The 20368-nt window shown below is 37.5% G+C and overlaps 1 protein-coding gene across 1 annotated transcript; it reads left to right on the forward strand.

Moving 5' to 3' along the window:
- Nucleotides 1–1396: 1396 nt before the first annotated feature.
- LOC129003127 (transcriptional regulator Myc-2-like) lies at nt 1397–17232 on the forward strand. Its single transcript, XM_054431368.1, has 3 exons — nt 1397–1712; nt 4005–4801; nt 14868–17232. Exons 2-3 carry the CDS (start codon nt 4018–4020, stop codon nt 15509–15511), a joined length of 1428 nt encoding a protein of 475 aa, XP_054287343.1. The 5' UTR covers nt 1397–1712; nt 4005–4017; the 3' UTR covers nt 15512–17232.
- Nucleotides 17233–20368: the final 3136 nt, after the last annotated feature.

The following is a 20368-nucleotide window of genomic DNA, read 5'->3' on the forward strand; positions in this document are numbered from 1 at the left end:
GAGATTATTATACTATGAAGGCCATAAGTGTATCTTTGTATGTCTTACATCTAAAGTTTACAATTAAACGAAATGTAATTCTTATCTTTAGGTCAAGGATCGAACAAGTTCCTTTCATAAATAATCTTAAACTTACTTACGCCAAAGTTTTTTGGTCAAAGAAAGTGCAGAAGTAGACAAAATGTAAAGCTGATTCTTATCATTAGGTCAATGTTAGGCTAAAAACGAGTTCCTTTCCTGTCATAATGTTGATCCTACCAACGGTTTTTATAATTGTTACCAAGGTTGATGATTGTCTAATTCTAGGAAGAACGTACATTTCACCAGAAAATTATTTCTGTTGTGTCGTCGACCAAGAGATAATGTAAAAAAATGGTATGATTTATTGTATCTTTTATTTTAATTGAATAAATGTTGATCAGAAATAATATAACATCATCGTTACTTACGATAAGACACTGAAGGCGTTTTTTAATTCAGTAAAAGTATACAGAGTGAAATTTTTCTGTAATTTTAGCTAAAATCTTTAAAATATTGTTATGTTGTTATTTTATTACTTTATAAAACTTTTTTGTAACACTGTAAGCAAATACACACAATTCGTTTTCATAATCATACGTGTCATAGCTTAGTTAAAAAGAATAAATTGTTTATTATAATAACAATCATATTATATTTTATTATATTATGTATATTGTAATCGCTATTGCTTCTAAAAACTATCTAACCGTTTCTCTGAAAAGAGTTAAAAATTATTTAAATATCTCAACGTAGTTTCTTAACATATTTTTCTAATTTAAAAGTAACTTTCCAGAAAATTGACATTGTTCGAAAAACACAGCTCTCTTCCTATTGATTAAAACCATCCTTGAGTTGAACTACGTACTCCAAAGATAAAACGGCCAAACAGTCGACTAACTGGAACGCCCTTATAGTTTGAATGAATGGCTGAGTCATCCAAAAAACATCTGCTCCCGTCCAAAGGAGTACTCTCAAAGGGCAAATGAATCGACTTTAAATACATGATGATTCAGAAAACAGAGCAGACTTAAATTGTTGAAGGAGAGCGCGGCATGGCGGGAAGTACCGGCGAGCACTCCCCCCACCGGCCGGCGCGCGCAGCAAAATAGTCCGTCAATAAAATCGAGTTACATATGACAGTACGACGTGTCAATTGAAGGGATACTACTAGAACACATCGTTTGAGTACGATTTATTGGTACAGTTAATGTACCAACTCGTAGATAGTTTAGTTGCTTAAAAATCTGTAACAGACAGAAATTGATAGACGATATGACCCATTTACGCGAGTTCCCGCCAGCGCGCCAAGGCCGGCGGAGGAATACGAACCGGCCCGGGCGTAGCCGAAGTGTCAGTCGTCAGTCCGTCGCATAGAGCTGATCACTCCGTTCGTTCGGCAGCGACTCAGTCTCAGTCGTAGTGGCAGTGGTCTCGCTAAACGTCATCCGTTCACTGCCGGCTTTTCTCCTGTCAAAGTCTGACTTTGACTATTTATCTTTTCTTACTGTGGGATAATGTTTAGTGAATTTTCGCAAAGTACTGTTCAGTTTGTTTTTCGATTGACGTTTCTTTGCGAATTGCTATTTATTCCTAAATAAATTTAGTGGTGTTCGTCAGTGCCGGCCGGCTTTTTTGGACTTGTGATATTTTGTGATTGACTTCGTGTTACACTTAAGGATATCCATTACCAGGTTAGTACAATAATATATATTAGGAATTATTCATTATACTAACATGTTATAGATTGAAGACAAGATTTTGATAACCCAGTAAGAAGTGAACGTGGCACTTGAACTCCCACGTCATCAAATTGTCGTGGCGGATTTTACTTATTTATTGTGGTTAATATATTATAAGCTTGTGTGTTATTGTTAATTATTTACATTTAAAATTTCAAATAACTATGTTCATAAATTATAGTACGACATTTTGTACTTTCGCCGGAATTTTGTGGGCGGTGGCCAGCTGTCAAACTCACGCCGCGCCGGATACTGATGTCAAACCAACAGCTGGTATTTAATTAAAGCAAATATTAATAATCCATTGTTGCTTTTGCTCTTTTCTGTGATTTACTTAAAAATACCCATTGCTATTATTGTCGTGGCGTTACCAAGAAGGCCTATTTAATTGATTGATAATTTAGAGTGAAAATGAGGTGAGTTTAACGCATTTAACAAATTGTTTAACTTTTTACATAGTTTTTAACTAAGAGCCTATGTACTACTCTAGTCCGAATTTTATTCGTAGTAGAAGAGAAGAAGGCAGTTCCTATTAACATTGATAAAACACACTCCCAATAACATAACTATAACTGACATCTGTCATTTCTTCTGTCATGTCGAAGATTCGCGTTTACCAACATCTAGAGAATTATTCGTGAGAGAAGCTGAGAAGCTAAAGCTACTGCATTTACATTTTGATAGTTTCGAGGTTCGATGCCGTCATAATAATCATTAAGTTATGATCATGACTAGTTTATGGTCTTCTCGTTTAGATTAAGTGATCAACTTAAGCTGTTAGTTAGGATAGTAAATTTGAATTTCTGTTTTCATTAAACTTATTAGGCTAAGTAGGTAGGGTGAAAGGTATGGTTTTTGTGTTCCTATTATTTGATAAGTTGGCCCACTTTAGTCAGATGTTCGAACAAATATGGCTAAGTTTAGATTCTTTCAAAGTTAAATGCGCAAATTCGTGTAAATGTCATCCTAGTATATTAAAGAAGCTGAAAGGAGTTTTAAGCATATAACTTAATAAGTTAGTCCTAGGCCTGAATATCATTTTGTTTATTTTAAGTTGCATGACACTTAAAAAAATATAAAGCCCAGCTCAACGATTTAGGTAGCTATTGGGGGCTATTTCAAGTTAACATATCTTTTTTCTATTCACCATTTAATATAAATTACTAAGGCTTAAGAAACTTAGCCTAAGTATTTATTTATTGCGATAAACGTACTACATTATAAACAATAATAAGTATATAGGCTAAACTTATTGGTGTTCCAATTTGTTGTAAATTTAAGTTAGGTCTAGGCCTACTTTAAAACTTAATAGCTTAGTAAGTAAAGTAATTCCTTAAAAAACTTAAAATGGTGTTCTTTACCTTAGGTAACGGGCATACAGTATTTTGTAATATATTAAGCGTGGTAAATTATTAGAGTGCGTTCAAATAAGATACAACTGTCATGAGTAAAATAACTTAGGCCTAGCCCAATCGATTCGGCTAAGTTAATCCATTTTTATCTTAAGTTATAATGAATTGCAAGAAATCTGTATAACTTAGCCTCCTACTTACTGTGTGTAGGGTTATATTGTCCTCTAAAAATGGTTTAGGTTTAATATTTAAGGAAAGGATTTCCTAAATAAATACGTTAAATTTAGTGAGAGGATAGGATATATTGTAAAAGGCCCTAAACGATTTTCCTAAGAAAATATATATGCAGTAGGCTTAATTGGTGTGACAATCGTATTTCCGCTAAACAATGTTGAAGATTTAGGCCAATTTGTTCTTCTTATTTTACATCTACAAAACATCCTTATTACAAATTTTGTTTTGGAGTAACAGTCATTTGCGTTTAAGTAAAAATTGCACTGCAACTAGAATGGATTTGTTTCTGCAGGAGCTTAAATAGAAATAGAGATAGATCAAATTGCAGATAGGCTAAATTGGGTCTTATGAAAGTGATTAGTACAGCTTTATAATCCTTTTTAAGTAACTTAAGGCCAGTTATTTTGAAGGCTAAAATATAATCATAACGGACAGAGTCGAGTGAAAAATGTTTTGATGAATTGGTGATGAATTGATGATGGACAGTTGGTTCTGAATTGATGATGGACAGGTCGTATTCTTAGACCTAACGATTTAAAGTACCTAACTAAACTTACTTGAAATTATTTGTATTTTGCCTGTTCTAGTGGTATGGTATGTTGCTCACAGGATTCAAGAATCGTAAAAACCGGTGATTGACAGCTCGGTTTTGTTTCAGTTCACCTAGTAAGATGCCGGTCTGCAAACTCGACCCCTGCGACCCGTGGGGACAATACTCCAAAGACGACCTGGAGTCGCTCTTTGGCAGCGACGAGGAACTCTTCAACCGCATCGACCTCATGAGCTTCGACCTGGACGATGTCGACCCCAGTGTGTTCGACAGCAGCTATGACAGCGAGGATGACAGCGACGGCGAGTGCTTGAATTCCAAGAAGTTCCGGGAGAGCAGAAACCACGATTGTATGTGGGGAGGACAGTGTTGTAACAAAGAGTTCCAAAGGACTACAGTGGGGCCTGTGCCCAAACCTCAGCCACCACCACCCGCACCCGTAGTACCGACACCCATACCCAAACCCGTAACCACACCCGGGGTGTTGATCACCCACAGTGCCAACAAAGTGGTTACCATAGTGCCCGCGAGTGAGAGGACAGAAGTAAGAACGGTAAAGCCTGAGAGCAGAAGTCTGCTTCTCAATAGGACTACAGTGACTCCGCCGAAACCCTCTGTTCCCACTCACACCCCCGCGTACACTAACACTACCCCTGTGAAGCGCGAGCTACCCACCCCTCAGAACTCGCGACCAGACACGCCGCAGTCAGAGGATGACGATCTTGCACCCATCCCTATAGACCCCCATAACACGACCAGTGTGTTCCGCAGCGCCCTCGAGGCCATCACCACACCCAAGGCCTGGGAGCCCGAGGTACCGCCGCAGACCGACCACAACTACGACGTCTCTAGCAAGAAGAACATCAGACCGGAGGAGTTAGGAGTCGTCACACCTTCAGATTCTGGTGAGTTCTAGAAACTGTCTTGTTAGTGGTCTATGTACCGTACTGGAAATGTTTCAGAAGTGAGAGAATAATGTAGGCCTACCTAATATAGGCTACAATACATTGGACTAGAGTTGGATGTCAAAATCTTAAATCATCAGTAGAATGCCTTTATAGTATGAGATAATGAAGTAGCCTATTTTATGAAAGCGTTATGTGTCGTGTTATTTAGTTTACTAGAAATTGACATTGTTTTTATTGATAAACCAAACTATACAAAAGGTAAACAAGACAATTACTATTTGATCAGGTGGTTGAAGAGGTGGTAAAGACAAGATGAGAAATATTACTTCTCTAACAGTGCTACCAAAAAGTGAATCTTTTTAGGGAATAGTCCCAAAAGCAGTGAAATAACTAATTATTATTTCACTACTCCATTAAGAATATGTTTGCTATATACTCTTTATTTTTGTCAGTAGTCCTACTGTCATAGCATTAACACATCATATTATTATTATTATTAATGTTACTGTATTGTTAGACTAGCTGATACCCAAGGGCTTCAACCCGGTTGACTTCATAAGTATTAATAAAATTATTGACTTGTTAGATTAAGCTGAAATAAACAAAACAGAATATAATACTGTACAAACAAATAGCCTAATCACACCTGATTTAATAAGGTGATTAGCCTACTTGAAAAAAATAACAAACAAATAAGTACATCTGAGGTATTTTTAACATTGGGTACATGGGAAGTTTTCTTTAGAAAAGAATTACGACCTTAAAGGGCAATTTATGAAATAATGGATAGTTTTGAGCAAGGTTCTCGTCATGACGAATATTTTAAGTATATGGTTTATGGGGGTGTGACTTACTTTTGTCATAAGTTCATGGGTACTTTGGGATTTATGTATGGATAAGCCCAGTTTAGTTGATAGTGACAGAACGATCAGCTGTTAAGCTACACTCGTCACATGATTTTGACAGTCAGACGCCAGACAGGTCGAGTACCATACCAGTTGCGGGGTTTCGCGGGTAGATTGCGCAATGTTGCGGCCGGGTCAGACGGCGGGCGGCGGCTGTGGAGGGGGAAAAGCGCGGGAAACATTGGCCTATACAAGGTCACCTTGCATTCCTCTCTGTCTCTCTCGCACTCGCTCGCCGGGCATTTAATGTTTAAATCACTGTTCTTGAAATCCGGCTCCGCTGCGGACATTTAATTTTGATGGGAATGTACTTGCGCGTAATCTTGGTGTTGTTGTATCTTGTTGAATTTAATTGTCGTAGTTTTATGGTGGTTTATGTTTTTTAACACCGGATGATCAGTGATGTTGGAAGCTGGATATTTTGTTTTCTACAACGATTAACACGTGTACATCGATTTTGAATGTTTGATTTGTGTTTTTATCTGCGGGTTTTACTAACTAAACTTCGATTTCCATCCATCAAAAGTACAGAAAACAGGAATTTATTTGATTTTTTTTCTCATAGCTGCTGTCATCCAATCTATGTATAATTCTGTGTTTCATTGCGTGTGTCTATTCATTCTATCTTTGCGTGTGACGACGTCAAAATTTTAGAATCCTCCATCATGGAGGTCTGTCTTCTAATGGGTCACTTTTAAATTAATAATTACAAGACAGTAGGCTAAGCCTTGTAACCTAAAACAAATAAACTTTTAACCTGTTATGTAAGCTTGATCCAATAGAAAGCCCATCAATGCAGAAATCATGAGAGTTCTAACATAAGGGCAAACGTTTGAGGTAACTACCGACAAAAGCTGTAAGAATTAAATATTTATAGTTAGTTTAAAAGATCCAGACGAAATAACTTAAGACGGTTCGTTTAGTTGAAAATGGCGTCTGTAACACCCAAGATTACAGGGCGGGACGTGAATTGTCGGTCGTAAAGAATCTGTAGGAAGATAAGAAGGGTGGGACGCGGGCAGGGGTAGCGCCAGGGGGGGAGGGAGCATAAACTTGCCTAGGGGGCAATTAGAAGTTACCTCCCATAGAGTCTGGGGTACAGGTGCGCCAACCTTGGCGAACTTAAATAGGTTATGGACACTAACAACATTACAGCACGAAATACTGTACATCGAAAACAGCTTATTTTAATCTTATCTAATAAATTAACCTACTTTTAACCAACTTCTGATAAAAAGCTCATTTGGAGCACGAAGGGTAAAGAACTACAGTATCTAACTATGGAATTCCATAGTCTAACAAATGAACAGCAAAATATTTGTCTCTAGATTAGAAATGGAATGCGCGGCCTTCGAGCGACATCACAAATAGAACTGAACCGTTACAAATACAAGACTGTTTGCACTAAATGCGGACTGATTCATTAAATTAAACTAAAAGCTTAATTCACATTTTGTGAGTGGTTTTTACTTAGCATAGGCCTATCTCATATTATTCTATTATGTAATAGCCTACATCATAAATTTATGCTATTATAATATAAAATGCTTACATCAGGATCCCTGCAGTACCGGTTATCTTATACAATCGAATCCCCTAGCTTCGAATTTCTAGAACAAAGTTTAACAGGCTTTCGATATTATAGGACATTACAAGTGCGATTTTTATGCGATTAAACCTCCGCGCCAAAAGAATGGGTTGACAGCTTGTATTAGACAGTCACAACTCCAAGGTCTCTCTGACCTTGACAGACAGCCAGACCATGACCTTGGGACAGTAGGTCGACAACCACGGCAGGTGCCACAGGAGAGGAGCTAGGTGCTCTGGTGGCACCTGTCTCACAACTGTCATTACTATTACATCTTGTAACGCCTACCTGGGCAGGTGCTAGTGCCTCGTGGTCCACCTGTTCCTGGATAAAGAACTTGTGATGGAGGCAGGTGGTTGAGAGATGAGTTATTACTCATCTTGGATATATTTCTAATGAGTGATATTGTGCTCGCATGCCAGTCTGAAGGTCGCTGGTTTGGTCCCATTAAGGTTAAACTTTTTTTATGAAAACCCTTTTGAATAATTTATTTGAAAGTCGCAAAAATTTAAATTTAAAATCACATCTCAAAGCGAACATAAAAATCCAAAAAACCTATGGAAAACCACTCGCACAGCCAAAGTTTAGTACCCAACCCTTTACGCGTTAGCCCAATACCTGTAGCTGTCAACCAATCACAGATAAGGTAATCGGCTTAAGTTAGCGCTCGTTCCCAATGAATGATCCAACGTTGGGAGGGGAAGCTTACGTAACTCCCAGGTTAGTCACCTCAGTCCTCAGTAGGAATGTACCTGGAATGTTAAAATGCTGCCTTGTGTGGACTGTAGACAGGTTACTAGTGATTCCTGGGAGGCTTAGTGAGGAATTACTCTACGTGCTTGATTAATACACAGTCCGTGTCAAAATGTTTGCTTTGGAATAAATAAATGGGAAGCTACCTAGTATTCTGAGTAAATTTGAAATAACTTAAAGTTTAAATGGCTCGTAGAAATAAAGACGAACGCAAATAAATTTGGCTCTATGAGGTTGTGGGGAATTATTGTCTTTCGTTATAAGCCCTGGATGTGATTTCAAATGCTGATACGCCAAAACTTATGCGAGGGAAAACGTATTTTTCTACTCAATGACACATATAAATCGAATCCCAATGAATACAATTTCCTTGTGATAGCCAAATATTTCACGGATTTGGTTCAGAAAATTTATACAAATTCTCAATAATTATTTTCTGCATATTTTTCCAGAAATCGTTTAGAAAGCCTGTTTGCTCAATTTAACCGTTATATTGTAAATTGTGGGCTTTATGCGGTTTCTCCAAAAGATTTGTGGCAGCAAAAACGTATCACCGTCCAATGAAGCATACAAACTCCTTGAAATGAATGTTCATTTCGCTAGAAGGCCGGGATGGTTCCAATATGTCACTGGGAGGGATGTAAAGACCGACTGGGGTTGTAATATATATCGTTGCGGCAACGACATGTGTTTTTGACGTGCGATTTGACGTAGACGGGGCTGTTGGGGAAGTCTAGACGCAGGGGGGGGGGGGACAACCTGTTGGAGTACTACCCTTGCGATCAATATCGGGAATCGTAGCTTGGCTCAGCCCCGCCGCGCCCCTGCGATTCAAAATTTGAGCTGGACGGTGTGAAGTTGTGTGATTTTTTACTACGTAGGATTTCGGGTGGTTCAAATAGGCTGTTACACTTGAAAATCTCTGAAATAGCTGTCGTGTATGTGAACAGAAAACAGTAGTTTAGTACTCTTATAAAATGGTATATTTCCATATACGCAAGATTTAGTGTGTACTCAGTTACGAAATTGGTATGCGTCAAGGGTCAAGATAAGCTAAGTTGATAACATAACTGTGATTGCTGGGAATGCAACAATGACTAACGAATTTTTAATTTTAAACAAAATAATCAACACCAATAAACCTTTTTCGATAATTTTATTCACTACTAGTAGTACGCTTATTCTGCGCGTAACGGGATGAGTGAACATGAGCGCAGTAATGAAAGAGTCCACCCACACCTAGCCTACTTACCGGTGTCACTGGTGAACACGATGTTATTTGTATGGGCAAACCAACCAAATCTTAGTCAACAACAATCCTAACTTCTCATCCATTAATTAACCAAAGTCATTGGTAATATACGTAATGGATTTCCAACAGTTATCGATAGGAGGTAAACCCATCGTTCATGTACAACATGTCTTTTGATTAAATGAAGCCTATTTCCATATTTGTTATGAGGCCTATCATAAACAAAACTAAGCCAAACTGAACTAATCTAACTTAACCTAATTGCCAAAGCTCGGTGTAAGGAATCTCCTAAAAAATATCGTATGGCTTACAATGATGATTTAAAACAATATCGTAATTATATCATCTAAAAATGATTAAAAATTCAATATATGTTTATATAACTAATGAAGGGTTCCCACACTCCGGACTGCTCGCCTCAACTACTTCCACCACCACTTCCTACGTCGTAAATATGTTTCCCTCCCTTCCTATGACATTTTAGTATTGCAGGTACATTAACCTAACTGTCACAAAGGGTCCCCACACTCTGGACTGCTCACCTCAACTAATTCCATCACCCCTTCATACGTTGTAAACATGTTTCCCTCCCTTCCTATGGCATTTTAGTATTGCAGGTACATTAACCTAACTGTCACAAAGGGTCCCCACACTCCAGACTGCTCGCCTCAACTACTTCAATCACCACTTCCTACGTCGTAAACATGTTTCCCTCCCTTCCTATGGCATTTTAGTATTGCAGGTACATTAACTCAACTGTCACAAAGGGTCCCCACACTCAACTACAGTACTTCCATCACCACTTCCTACGTCGTGGATCTGTTTCCCTCACTTGCTTTAGCATTTTTTTATTGCAGATCCATTAATCTAACTGTCACAACGGGTTCCCACACTCCGGACTGCTCGCCTTGAATACTTCCTTCACCACTTCTTACGTCGTGGACCTGTTTCCCTCCCTTCCTTTAGCATTTTTTTATTACAAATCCATTAATCGAACTGTCACAACGGGTTTCCACCCTCCGGACTGCTCGCCTTTTGGATACTTCCTTCGCCACTTCCTACGTCGTGTACTTGTTTCCCTCCCTTCCTTTAGCATTTTTACTATTGCAGATACATTAATCTAACTGTCACAAAGGGTTCCCTCACTCCGGACTGCTCGCCTTGACTACTTCCTTCGCCACTTCCTACGTCGTGGACCTGTTTCCCTCCCTTCCTTTAGCATTTTATTATTGCAGATACGTTAATCTAACTGTCACAAAGGGTTCCCACACTCCGGACTGCTCGCCTTGACTACTTCCTTCACCACTTCCTACGTCGTAGACCTGTTTCCCTCCCTTCCTTTAGCATTTTATTATTCCACATACATTAATCTAACTGTCACAAAGGGTTTCCACACTCCGGACTGATCGCCTTGACTACTTCCTTCACCACTTCCTACGTCGTGGACCTGTTTCCCTCCCTTCCTTTAGCATTTTATTATGGCAGATAAATTAATCTAACTGTCACAAAGAGTTCCCACACTCCGGACTGCTCGCCTTGACTACTTCCTTCACCACTTCCTACGTCGTGGACCTGTTTCCCTCCCTTCCTTTAGCATTTTTTTATTACAGATCCATTAATCGAACTGTCACAACGGGTTTCCACCCTCCGGACTGTTCGCCTTGACTACTTCCTTCACCACTTCCTACGTCGTGTACCTGTTTCCCTCCCTTCCTTTAGCATTTTTACTATTGCAGATACATTAATCTAACTGTCACAAAGGGTTCCCTCACTCCGGACTGCTCGCCTTGACTACTTCCTTCGCCACTTCCTACGTCGTGGACCTGTTTCCCTCCCTTCCTTCAGCATTTTTTTATTACAGATCCATTAATCTAACCGTCACAACGGTTTCCCACCCCCGGACTGCTCGCCTTGACTACTTCCTTCACCACTTCTTACGTCGTGGACATGTTTCCCTACCTTCCTTTAGCATTTTATAATTGCAGATACATTAATCTAACTGTCACAAAGGGTTCCCACACTCCGGACTGCTCGCCTTGACTACTTCCTTCACCACTTCCTACGTCGTGGACCTATTTCCCTCCCTTCCCATAGCATTTTTAGAAATGCAGATACATTATTCTAACTGTCACAAAGGGTTCCCACGCTCCGGAATGGTCGCCTCGACTATTTCCTTAACCACCTCCTACGTCGTGGACCTGTTTCTCTCCCTTCCCAAAGGTTTTTAGAATTGTAGATATACATTATTATAACTGTCACAAAGGCTTTCCACACTCCGAAGCGTTCGCCTCGACTACTTCCTTCACTACTACTTCCTACATCGTAGACCTGTTTCCCTCTCTTTCCATAGCATTTAAGTTTTACAGATATATTAATTTAACAGTCACAAAGTATTTCCACACTCCGCACTGCTCACCTTTCCGCTTCCTTTAACACTCTCTACGTCGTGGACCTGTTGCCCCCCCGCCTCTTCGCATAGCAATTTAGTATTACAGTACTAACATCTTTGAATATTTAATATTCAATGCCAACATTAAATTGAATAATGTAAAAAGCTGCTTTGTTCTAAATATACATATATATTTTTAGTTTAAAGGTGAATTTTAATACTGAACATAAACGGTATATAACTGCCGATTAATATTGTAAAGTTCAATTTATTATTCAGAAAGTTGTGAAATTTAATTAACTTAAACAACATTATTCTGAAACCTGTGAAATTATAATGATATATATTCATAGACGCCAAACTGTTTACTCCATGAATGAAAGAGCTTAGAGTAAATGTCGTTCTCTCTGTCTTAAGTAGACAACAAAATTGTTGGTCGCAAAACGTAAACAAATAAAAAGAAGAAGAAGGTAGCTCCTAATGTTATTCTTATGGGACAAATTCAAAAATGTTTTTTAAGGGTTTTATAATTACTACTGAGCGGAATCGTCTAGAATTTTAATGAGGTCTTCCCACTGGTGTCATAATTATTTGTGCAAAATTTGAACGCTATAAGTGCGACGGTTCTTGAGTTTTTGGTGCGAACACACACACAGATAGACAGACAGACAAGCGGACAACTTTTCTCCGACTCCGCTATACACGATACATAGATTCGTTCACTTCGTTCACTCATCTATTACGTTTTATTTCGTTTATGTATATACATAGCTCTCTTAGTAACAATAAATAATTGGTAATGTCTATACAGTATAAACATCTTCACTCAGAAACGATGTATTTGTGAAATGAATCGTTTTCAAATCCATCTCGTAGCAGATTTTTCAATTTTCCCAGCGTGAGAAAAGAATGCGGACAAGACGAAGGCGCGGTTCTTCAATTTGCCTGCGGAAGTTTCACTTGGTCGCTTCCTCCGTCCGTTCATTCATGGATTGCGATTACTTTGTGCTCTACATTCAGTTGTCTCGTGGGACCAGTCGTTTCCGTTGTGTGATTCACGTTTAGTTGGTCGTTAACAGATTTATTTTGTACCAGCTGTATCAATATTTTTCTAATATTTGTAAATAAAGATAATTTTTAGGCCACGCTTGTTCTTCGAAGAATTTTCACGATTCTAGTTGTTAATCAATTTTGATTGACTGAAGAAGGGTTGAGGTCCTTATGATCTTGTATTGGAATATCCGTTAACATATTGCTAAGTATTTGCTAGTATGTTAGCTAATTGTTATAATCTCATAATTATGAGTTGTGCAAGGCACATATTCGATCCTACACTAACGAATCGATCCTACAATTCCCGCCAAATCAAGTCACAATTCAACAGTGTCTACAACATTGATCCCTCCGCTAATCTCAACCCTGTATGTAGTGGCCGGGTAGTATTGCTGATTGCGCAACACTAGGGAAGGTGACGTAGCGGTGGCTGTGTAGGGGGAGGTAAGGGCGCTAGGGCGGTTCCCTGACGTCACGTCTGCCCTTATCGACTGGTCCTGCGCAATGGACGCCGTAGTACACCGAGGTCGACAACCCGTCCTTGAACTTAGGCGTGTCTTCACACGTGCCCATTCACCTTACAGTCGTTAACAGGACGTTAGGCGTTTTTACATGTGGGGGAATCTCTCATATGCTTAGTTTCGTTATCTTGGAAATGTTTTGTGGAAATTATAGGTTTGACATTTTTTGAATGGATAATGTTTTTGACAATCGAGATCTATTTTTGTTTTCAACACAAACATTTACGTCGGCTGATACATCGTAAGCGGGTTTTCGCGCGCTAATATATGTCATTCATTTAAAGTTTTTCTCGATCGTGTTAACTCGTGATTCTTGTATTTACGTTGTGGTTTTTAATTACTTTGTTTCTTCTTTTGTTAATTTAAAATATTTTGATTTTTTTCTTGAGTTTTTTTACGGTAGGGACTTTATCTTGTGGAGTATTTTTGAACTAATCATGTGGACATTTTTATTGGTAATTCTTTTACAAAAACATTTATCCGCTAATTGATTAGGTTACAGTAAATTTTATGCCGTTTTAGTATCGCTAATTCCTTAACGAAATACATATTTTTACTTTACTTGTTTGTAACACTTGGGGACCGAGATGTGCTAGGGAAAACTATTCTGAACCACCTACTTCGATGTATAATTTTACTGCTAGTATCACTACCGTGCACTAGATGTTAATTTTAAACCAAATAGCATACTATACTTTATCACGTTTAAATAACCTTCGCATATACTGTGTCAGGTTATCGAAAGCGAAAATAGGCTGAATGGCGCGGCCCCCAAACGGCGCCTCTGATAAAAATTCAGCGATAATGTCTGCGGTCAAGGTCTGAGCATTGACGTAGACGTAGCTTGGCTGGGCTATAGCTGTATACAATAGCGTGTAGCGTGGCACGGCGTACTACTGCATGTACTAGAGCAGGCAATCCGTTCATGCTGCACGCAATGCGACTAGCCTCTCAATTAGCTATTTTTATCGCAGTTTTTCTCATTCACTTGACGTAGTTTTGCGGGGAAAGGAGTCGAAGGAAAGTTGGCTTGATTTTTTGGGGTAGTTTTTTTTTCTTTGACTAAATTACACATTTTATCGAGAAATTAACGAGTACGCAAATTGAAGAAAAATACTATACAGCTCTTAAATGTTTTAACAATCACCTGTAAATGTCACAGGACCTTGTATCTTTTACTGAAATTCGATGTTTAAATAGATTTTTTATGTTTGAGGTATTTTATTTATATTATAAACCACAGAGTAGGGTAGGTTTGGCGCAATATCGTCTGTCGTACCACAGTTGCGCCACGATGCAGAGCGTCGGAATGCGTCGCCTCCCCCACCCTCTGATAACGCTTATCGACCCTCTACCACGCCCTTGCCGTCGTGGCGCTCCTACTGCAACTTCAGGCTAGGTTTTGAGATTGCGGCTTCATCACTTGATAGAATTGATTGGTGATTGGTAGGATTTGAAGCCGGGATTATGTATATCAAAGACGTGCGCTCAAAGTACTTACCACATGTATTGCCTAGATAGTTTAGTATGAGTATGGTACTGATAGTGACATTAACTTATTAACATAGTTAACTTATTAACATTAACATTCTTTATTTGCAGAGGAAGACGAAGAGATCGACGTGGTGTCCTTGAGTGAGAGGTCATCATCGTCCTCGAGTAGATCGTCGTCCTGCGGAGGGAATCTGCCAAATAGACCGACCCGCCGCGACCAGCGACACCTAGAGGAGATCACGACGTCGCTGCTGTCTGCGTCGGAGGCTGTCAGTAGGAAACTGAAGGCGTCACACCAAGTAGTGCGTCAGCATCATCAACACAAGAGGAAGAAGTACATCAGCGAGAGCAGCGATTCTGACAGTGACTATGACGAGCCAGTATACAAGTACTCCCGTCAGACCAAGCGACAGAAGAGTACTCCGACCAGGAGAAAAAAGAACCCGAGGTTCGGCGAAGAAGAGGATCAGGAGAAAAGGGACTTGCACAACAACATGGAGAGGATGAGAAGGATAGACTTGAGGAACAGCTTTGAGGAGTTGAAGACATTGGTTCCTAGTTTGGTTGGCAAGGACAGAGCTGCCAAAGTTGTGATTCTGAGAGATGCAGCTAGTTACTGTCAAGAGCTGAGCGCCGAGAGTCAGTCAAAGTACATGCAAGTTCAGGCCCTCAGGAAGGAACAAGAAAGATTGAGAGCAATGGTCTCGAGTCTTCGCAAGGCCAGAGCGGCAGCAACCATCAAGAACCGCTGAAGCCATACTGTATAGCTGTATATAGTTTTTATATGAGCTAGTAAGTGTTCTTTTTTGTAACTTATGCTTTTCAACAATGCTGTGCTTAGGTTTAAGATGTACATCTACTTGCTAACGATGCTATATGCCAAAGTATAACTGGAAAGACAATAGAATGCAACGGTCAAGGCTGATGATTTCATTTTGTGATTCTTCTGTTTTGCTCAATCAAATTTTGATTTGGAGTAATTTTAATGTAGATCATTTCGGATATCAGATCATTGTTCATTTTTGTAACTTTTGTACTTTTATAGTTGGTTTATCGCAGTTTTCTTTAAGAGTTTTAAAGAAGTATTGTTACAGTTAGATATATGTAGACCATTTAGACGGTTCTATTTTAATGTGATTATTTTGTATTAACGATATTTATCAGTACAATCATCAGTGATTTTGAAAATGTTGGTGCAATTGTAGTCGATTTACTGTGTTTTCCAAATTAAGACTGTTTTCAAACTCCCTCTCCCTAGATTCTGTAGATGTAGACTTTCAATATTGAATAGTTTTCATAAAATGTTATTTATTGTTTACACAAATAACGTAACTACATATAGCATATTTATATTTCCTAGAAAGATCTTTAAAGTACAAAAGCCTAGACTAGAGTCCACGCATATTATCATAATCTATTTATTTATAGTCAGATTTCTTGGTTCAGCCGGTTAATTTGTACCTCCTCTAAAGTCAAACAATGCAATGCAAGTGAGTGTTCAATAGGTTAGTTGTTTATATATTATTGTATAAAGTATCTTACGCTCTAGCTGTAGATGGTTGAGTTTTGTAGTTTTTAGCAATACATTGAATACACAAGTTTATATTTTCTAATTTGTTACTTGTCTGTACATTTTTAAATGGCAATACTTTCATGCCTTGTACATTTTTTGTCTCGAGTTGGACTCGTACTTTTTTATTCTTTCATTACATCGAGTTATTTTTTTGTTTTTGGTTACCATTAAGTACTTTTCTGTTTTCACTGTAATCATTGCGCAGGATTTTTCAGTTATCTGGAAGTAGCATTAATGTATTTGGTTGTTATTCATGTTGTTCGTTATGTTTTTTTGTAGTAGTTGATGATAAATTGTAAGTTTTGTTACGGAGTTTTTATAATTTGTATAACATTTTACCTATCATAGCAGAGTTCAAGGTGTTTCCATGCTGACCAGGGATCGATAGACAGTATTTGACAGTTAGGTTAGGTGAGCCTACAGGGATTTAGTGTTAGGAACTGAAAATAGTCAGGTCACTTTTTTAAATCGATCAGCGCTAAAAATTATTTTTTATTGATCAAATTTTTTATTTGTCTTCCAAAGCTTACATGAGTGCCTCAGTATGTGCCTTCCTGTCTAGCTTTTTATAATTGTTTTACATGTTTACACAATCAGCACTAAACTACAGATCACTTATAAGTTTTTATGTTTTTAATTTTTAATGTTTTAAAAGAGTTAATTTTTTAAGGACCAAGAAAAAATCAAGTTTAACATTGTCCGCCCATTTTGTTTTTTAGGATAGGAATGGCATAGGCACATATTGTCTTATTCAGTTTTATACTTACTTGAAGCTGTGTTAATAATTATATCTAATATGATGTACAATAGCCCATAAGTTATCATTGATATGTTGATGTTATGTTAAGTTCCTTTGTAGCCAGACATTTATAAAATATTACACAACAAAAACAAAAACTATCCTTTGTCTTTGTATTGATCACCTTTTTAGTGGTTAAGCTGATAAAACTGTTTAAAACTATAGGCCTATAAGAAAGAGTTTACCTTTTCATATACACCAATGGGTTCAATTTCTTGACAAATATTGAATTTTAAAATGGGCTTCAATGCTGATTGCAATATTGAGTTGGCCTACTTGAGGTTTACTTGCCTTTCTGAGCCAGAATCTTTTATTCTTTTGAGTTGTTTGTTGATAGGCCTATATATCTATTGATAAGATTGATCAAAGAATAATCAAACCAATCCTTAAATAGTTGGTTAATTGGTTTATTTGTTTATTCTGAATGAATGTAGAAATTAATACCTTGCATATCTAGAATGTGGTTAGAGCATTTTATCTAAATATACCTCTCCACAAGTTCTTGAAATGGTCTATAGTAACCGCTAGTAATGTACTGTGATGGTAAATCTGTGATATGAACAGGGAATAAAATAAAAATGTTTTATTGCTGAGATGAAGGAAGGTCTAACAATAGAATGAGAGTACAATCAGACAGGTTGCACCAGTGACCACAGAATTAAAATTTTAATTGAATTTTATTTCTGTGGTCACTTGGTTGCACTGTAGTCCAGTGGTTTAATATATATATGACTTATGATATATATATGACCCACTTGAGATTTCTGTATAAAGGTTTTCATTACAAGAGGGTCCCCAATGGCCCCACAATTGGAGTGTGTCTTGATATCAAGTGTATTCAATTTAATCCAAGGACCCTAAATAGTATGATTTTAATAAAAGTTTACAGTTAAACATAATAAACACTTACAACTGAATTAATAATTATATTGACAAACATCAACACAAACATAATCATACAAACCTTTTTTTGACCAGTAAATTTGTTATGGTAACACTGCATGTAATGTAGTATTTTAGTGTAAAATCCATATCAAGTACTGAAAATAATTTTAAAAATCTGTAGTAACTCATTCATTGGCAGTCTTGCTCGTTTTTAGCATCGACTGAAAAGTGCAAGTAGAGTAAATACCTAGTAGGAACTCGTCCTTTTAGTTGCAAAATCAGAGGGCTGATTTTATGAGTTATTAACATGTAATAACTCATAAAATCAGCCCTCTGATTTTGCAAGGCGACCTTGAAGTGTGCTGATTTCTATATTTTTTCTTATTTTAGGGTTGAATTTGGTATTAAGCTAGATGCATACGGACAAGCAACAGTGTGTCCAAACTACATAAAAATCCCGGACTTACGTTAATATTGTCTTCAGCTGATCCAAAAGTACATTTCAAGTATATAAGGGAGTGACTTTTGAAAGATCAAAAAAGCTAGCGACGATAGACGATTTGAATTTTGAGGTAGTGTCCGTTTGTTGTTCTACTGTACAGGTGTTTTGAAAATTTTAAATGTTTTCTTGTTATTTAAAACCATGAAACGGAATTCAACAGTGTATTGCTTGACATCTGGTGTAAGGCCTTCCAAGTAGTGGCGCCTACTTGTTCAGTATACAAAATCAATGCCTCACCTATTTATTCTGGACAGTTACATGGTACATGGCTCGGCGCCTAGCAGTTCAGGAGGTTTCGTAAGTGGTTTTTACAAGGGAGAGAGTGATTGCCGCTTTCTTGCTGTAGAAAGTTGCTGGATTCGCAGACAAAAACCTGATCTGGTTCGCAAATATCAGCAACCTTACCCCCCCCCCCTCCCCCAACCATGAACCAAATCCTGGTTGGGTGTAATCGATGGTTTATCCATATCGTTAGGATTTATAATCTGGTTTTGTACGAATCGTTTAAAATTTCATCCGACTTGCATTCAAAATATATTTTTCAATATCCTTAAGATATCTTGAACTGAATTTTCAATGAACTTACTGTTATTTGAGATACATAATCAGTATTTTTAACGACATACGACAATAGGTGTGCTTGGGAAATACAGTAGCAGGTTATCTTTTGGGGGTAGGGTAGGGGGGAGGTGGGGGGCACCATTCGCTCAGTCCTCCAGCGCAACTTTCAACTTTCAACTTTTAACTTGTTCAGATTTCCTTTTTTCATAATTTAAAAAAAATCTCTAATAATATAACGACTCTCTCCCACTCACAGGATTAAATTATCCTTTGTGGGGGATAATTTCGCTTGATTTTAAAAAGCTTTTATAGAAAATTAAATATAACCTAGAAAAATAAATAATATTGTAAATATTTTTGTACAGGGATCATAATATTATGTTATGTCTGTTTTTTGCGAAATAAATGATATTTTGATTTGATTTGATTTGATTTGAATATTGAGGAGTATCTGTGGTGAGGTAATTCTGTGTCTTCAACTGGTGACGCCGGTCTGTGAGACCAACTTTTGTATTTTTAAATAGACTGAATATTGGAATTATGTTTTGAAATGAATTGTGTAATAATACTAAAGTATTAAAGAATACAAGTGAAAGCACATTTTGATCCTAAAATAAGCCAAGGGGAAACATACAATAATCGACATCAGCGCACTCAAACGTACTGCATAACAGATTCTGTACATAGACTAATTAACACAAGTAGACTTATCATCCCATTGTAATTTTTGACATATTTAGTTCATGTCCGGTGACACTGATTGCTGTCGACGAAATTTTGTTTCTATTATTTTATGGTTAGTTAAAGTTGCATAATTTGTACTTTGCTGCTTAGTTACAACTAGGAGATGAGTTTATGTTCATGATTAGATCGTTTTATTTGGTTAAACGAGGATTTAAATGGCTGAGAACACAAAAAAAACAATTGTAAACAAAACATGACCTCTGAAGTGCACCGGACATAACCGACAATAAAATTGGCTCCAGCTGTTCCTTTAAGGATGAGAAATTTACTGAGTGAGTTATATTACTGTACTAATATTGGAAATATGTTTTATTATATACAATAATAATTATGAACCCTGTACTTGGACTCAGATTTCACAAAAAAAAACACCATTTGTTACCTTCCCTGTATCAGCATACCTAAGAACTCACCTAATATTATTAAGGGGAGTCTGTACCTTTTTGGTGAAAAAAAAGGTTTTTTTTATTTTTATCTTAAAAAATTCTCCAATTCTTTGTGTTTATTTATATATATAACACTTCATATTTTGCAAAAGTTTTTTT

Source organism: Macrosteles quadrilineatus, unplaced genomic scaffold, assembly GCF_028750875.1.
Source record: "Macrosteles quadrilineatus isolate MER2022 unplaced genomic scaffold, UCM_ALF_1.0 Scaffold_9__3_contigs__length_116548681, whole genome shotgun sequence".
Classification (NCBI taxonomy): domain Eukaryota; kingdom Metazoa; phylum Arthropoda; class Insecta; order Hemiptera; family Cicadellidae; genus Macrosteles; species Macrosteles quadrilineatus.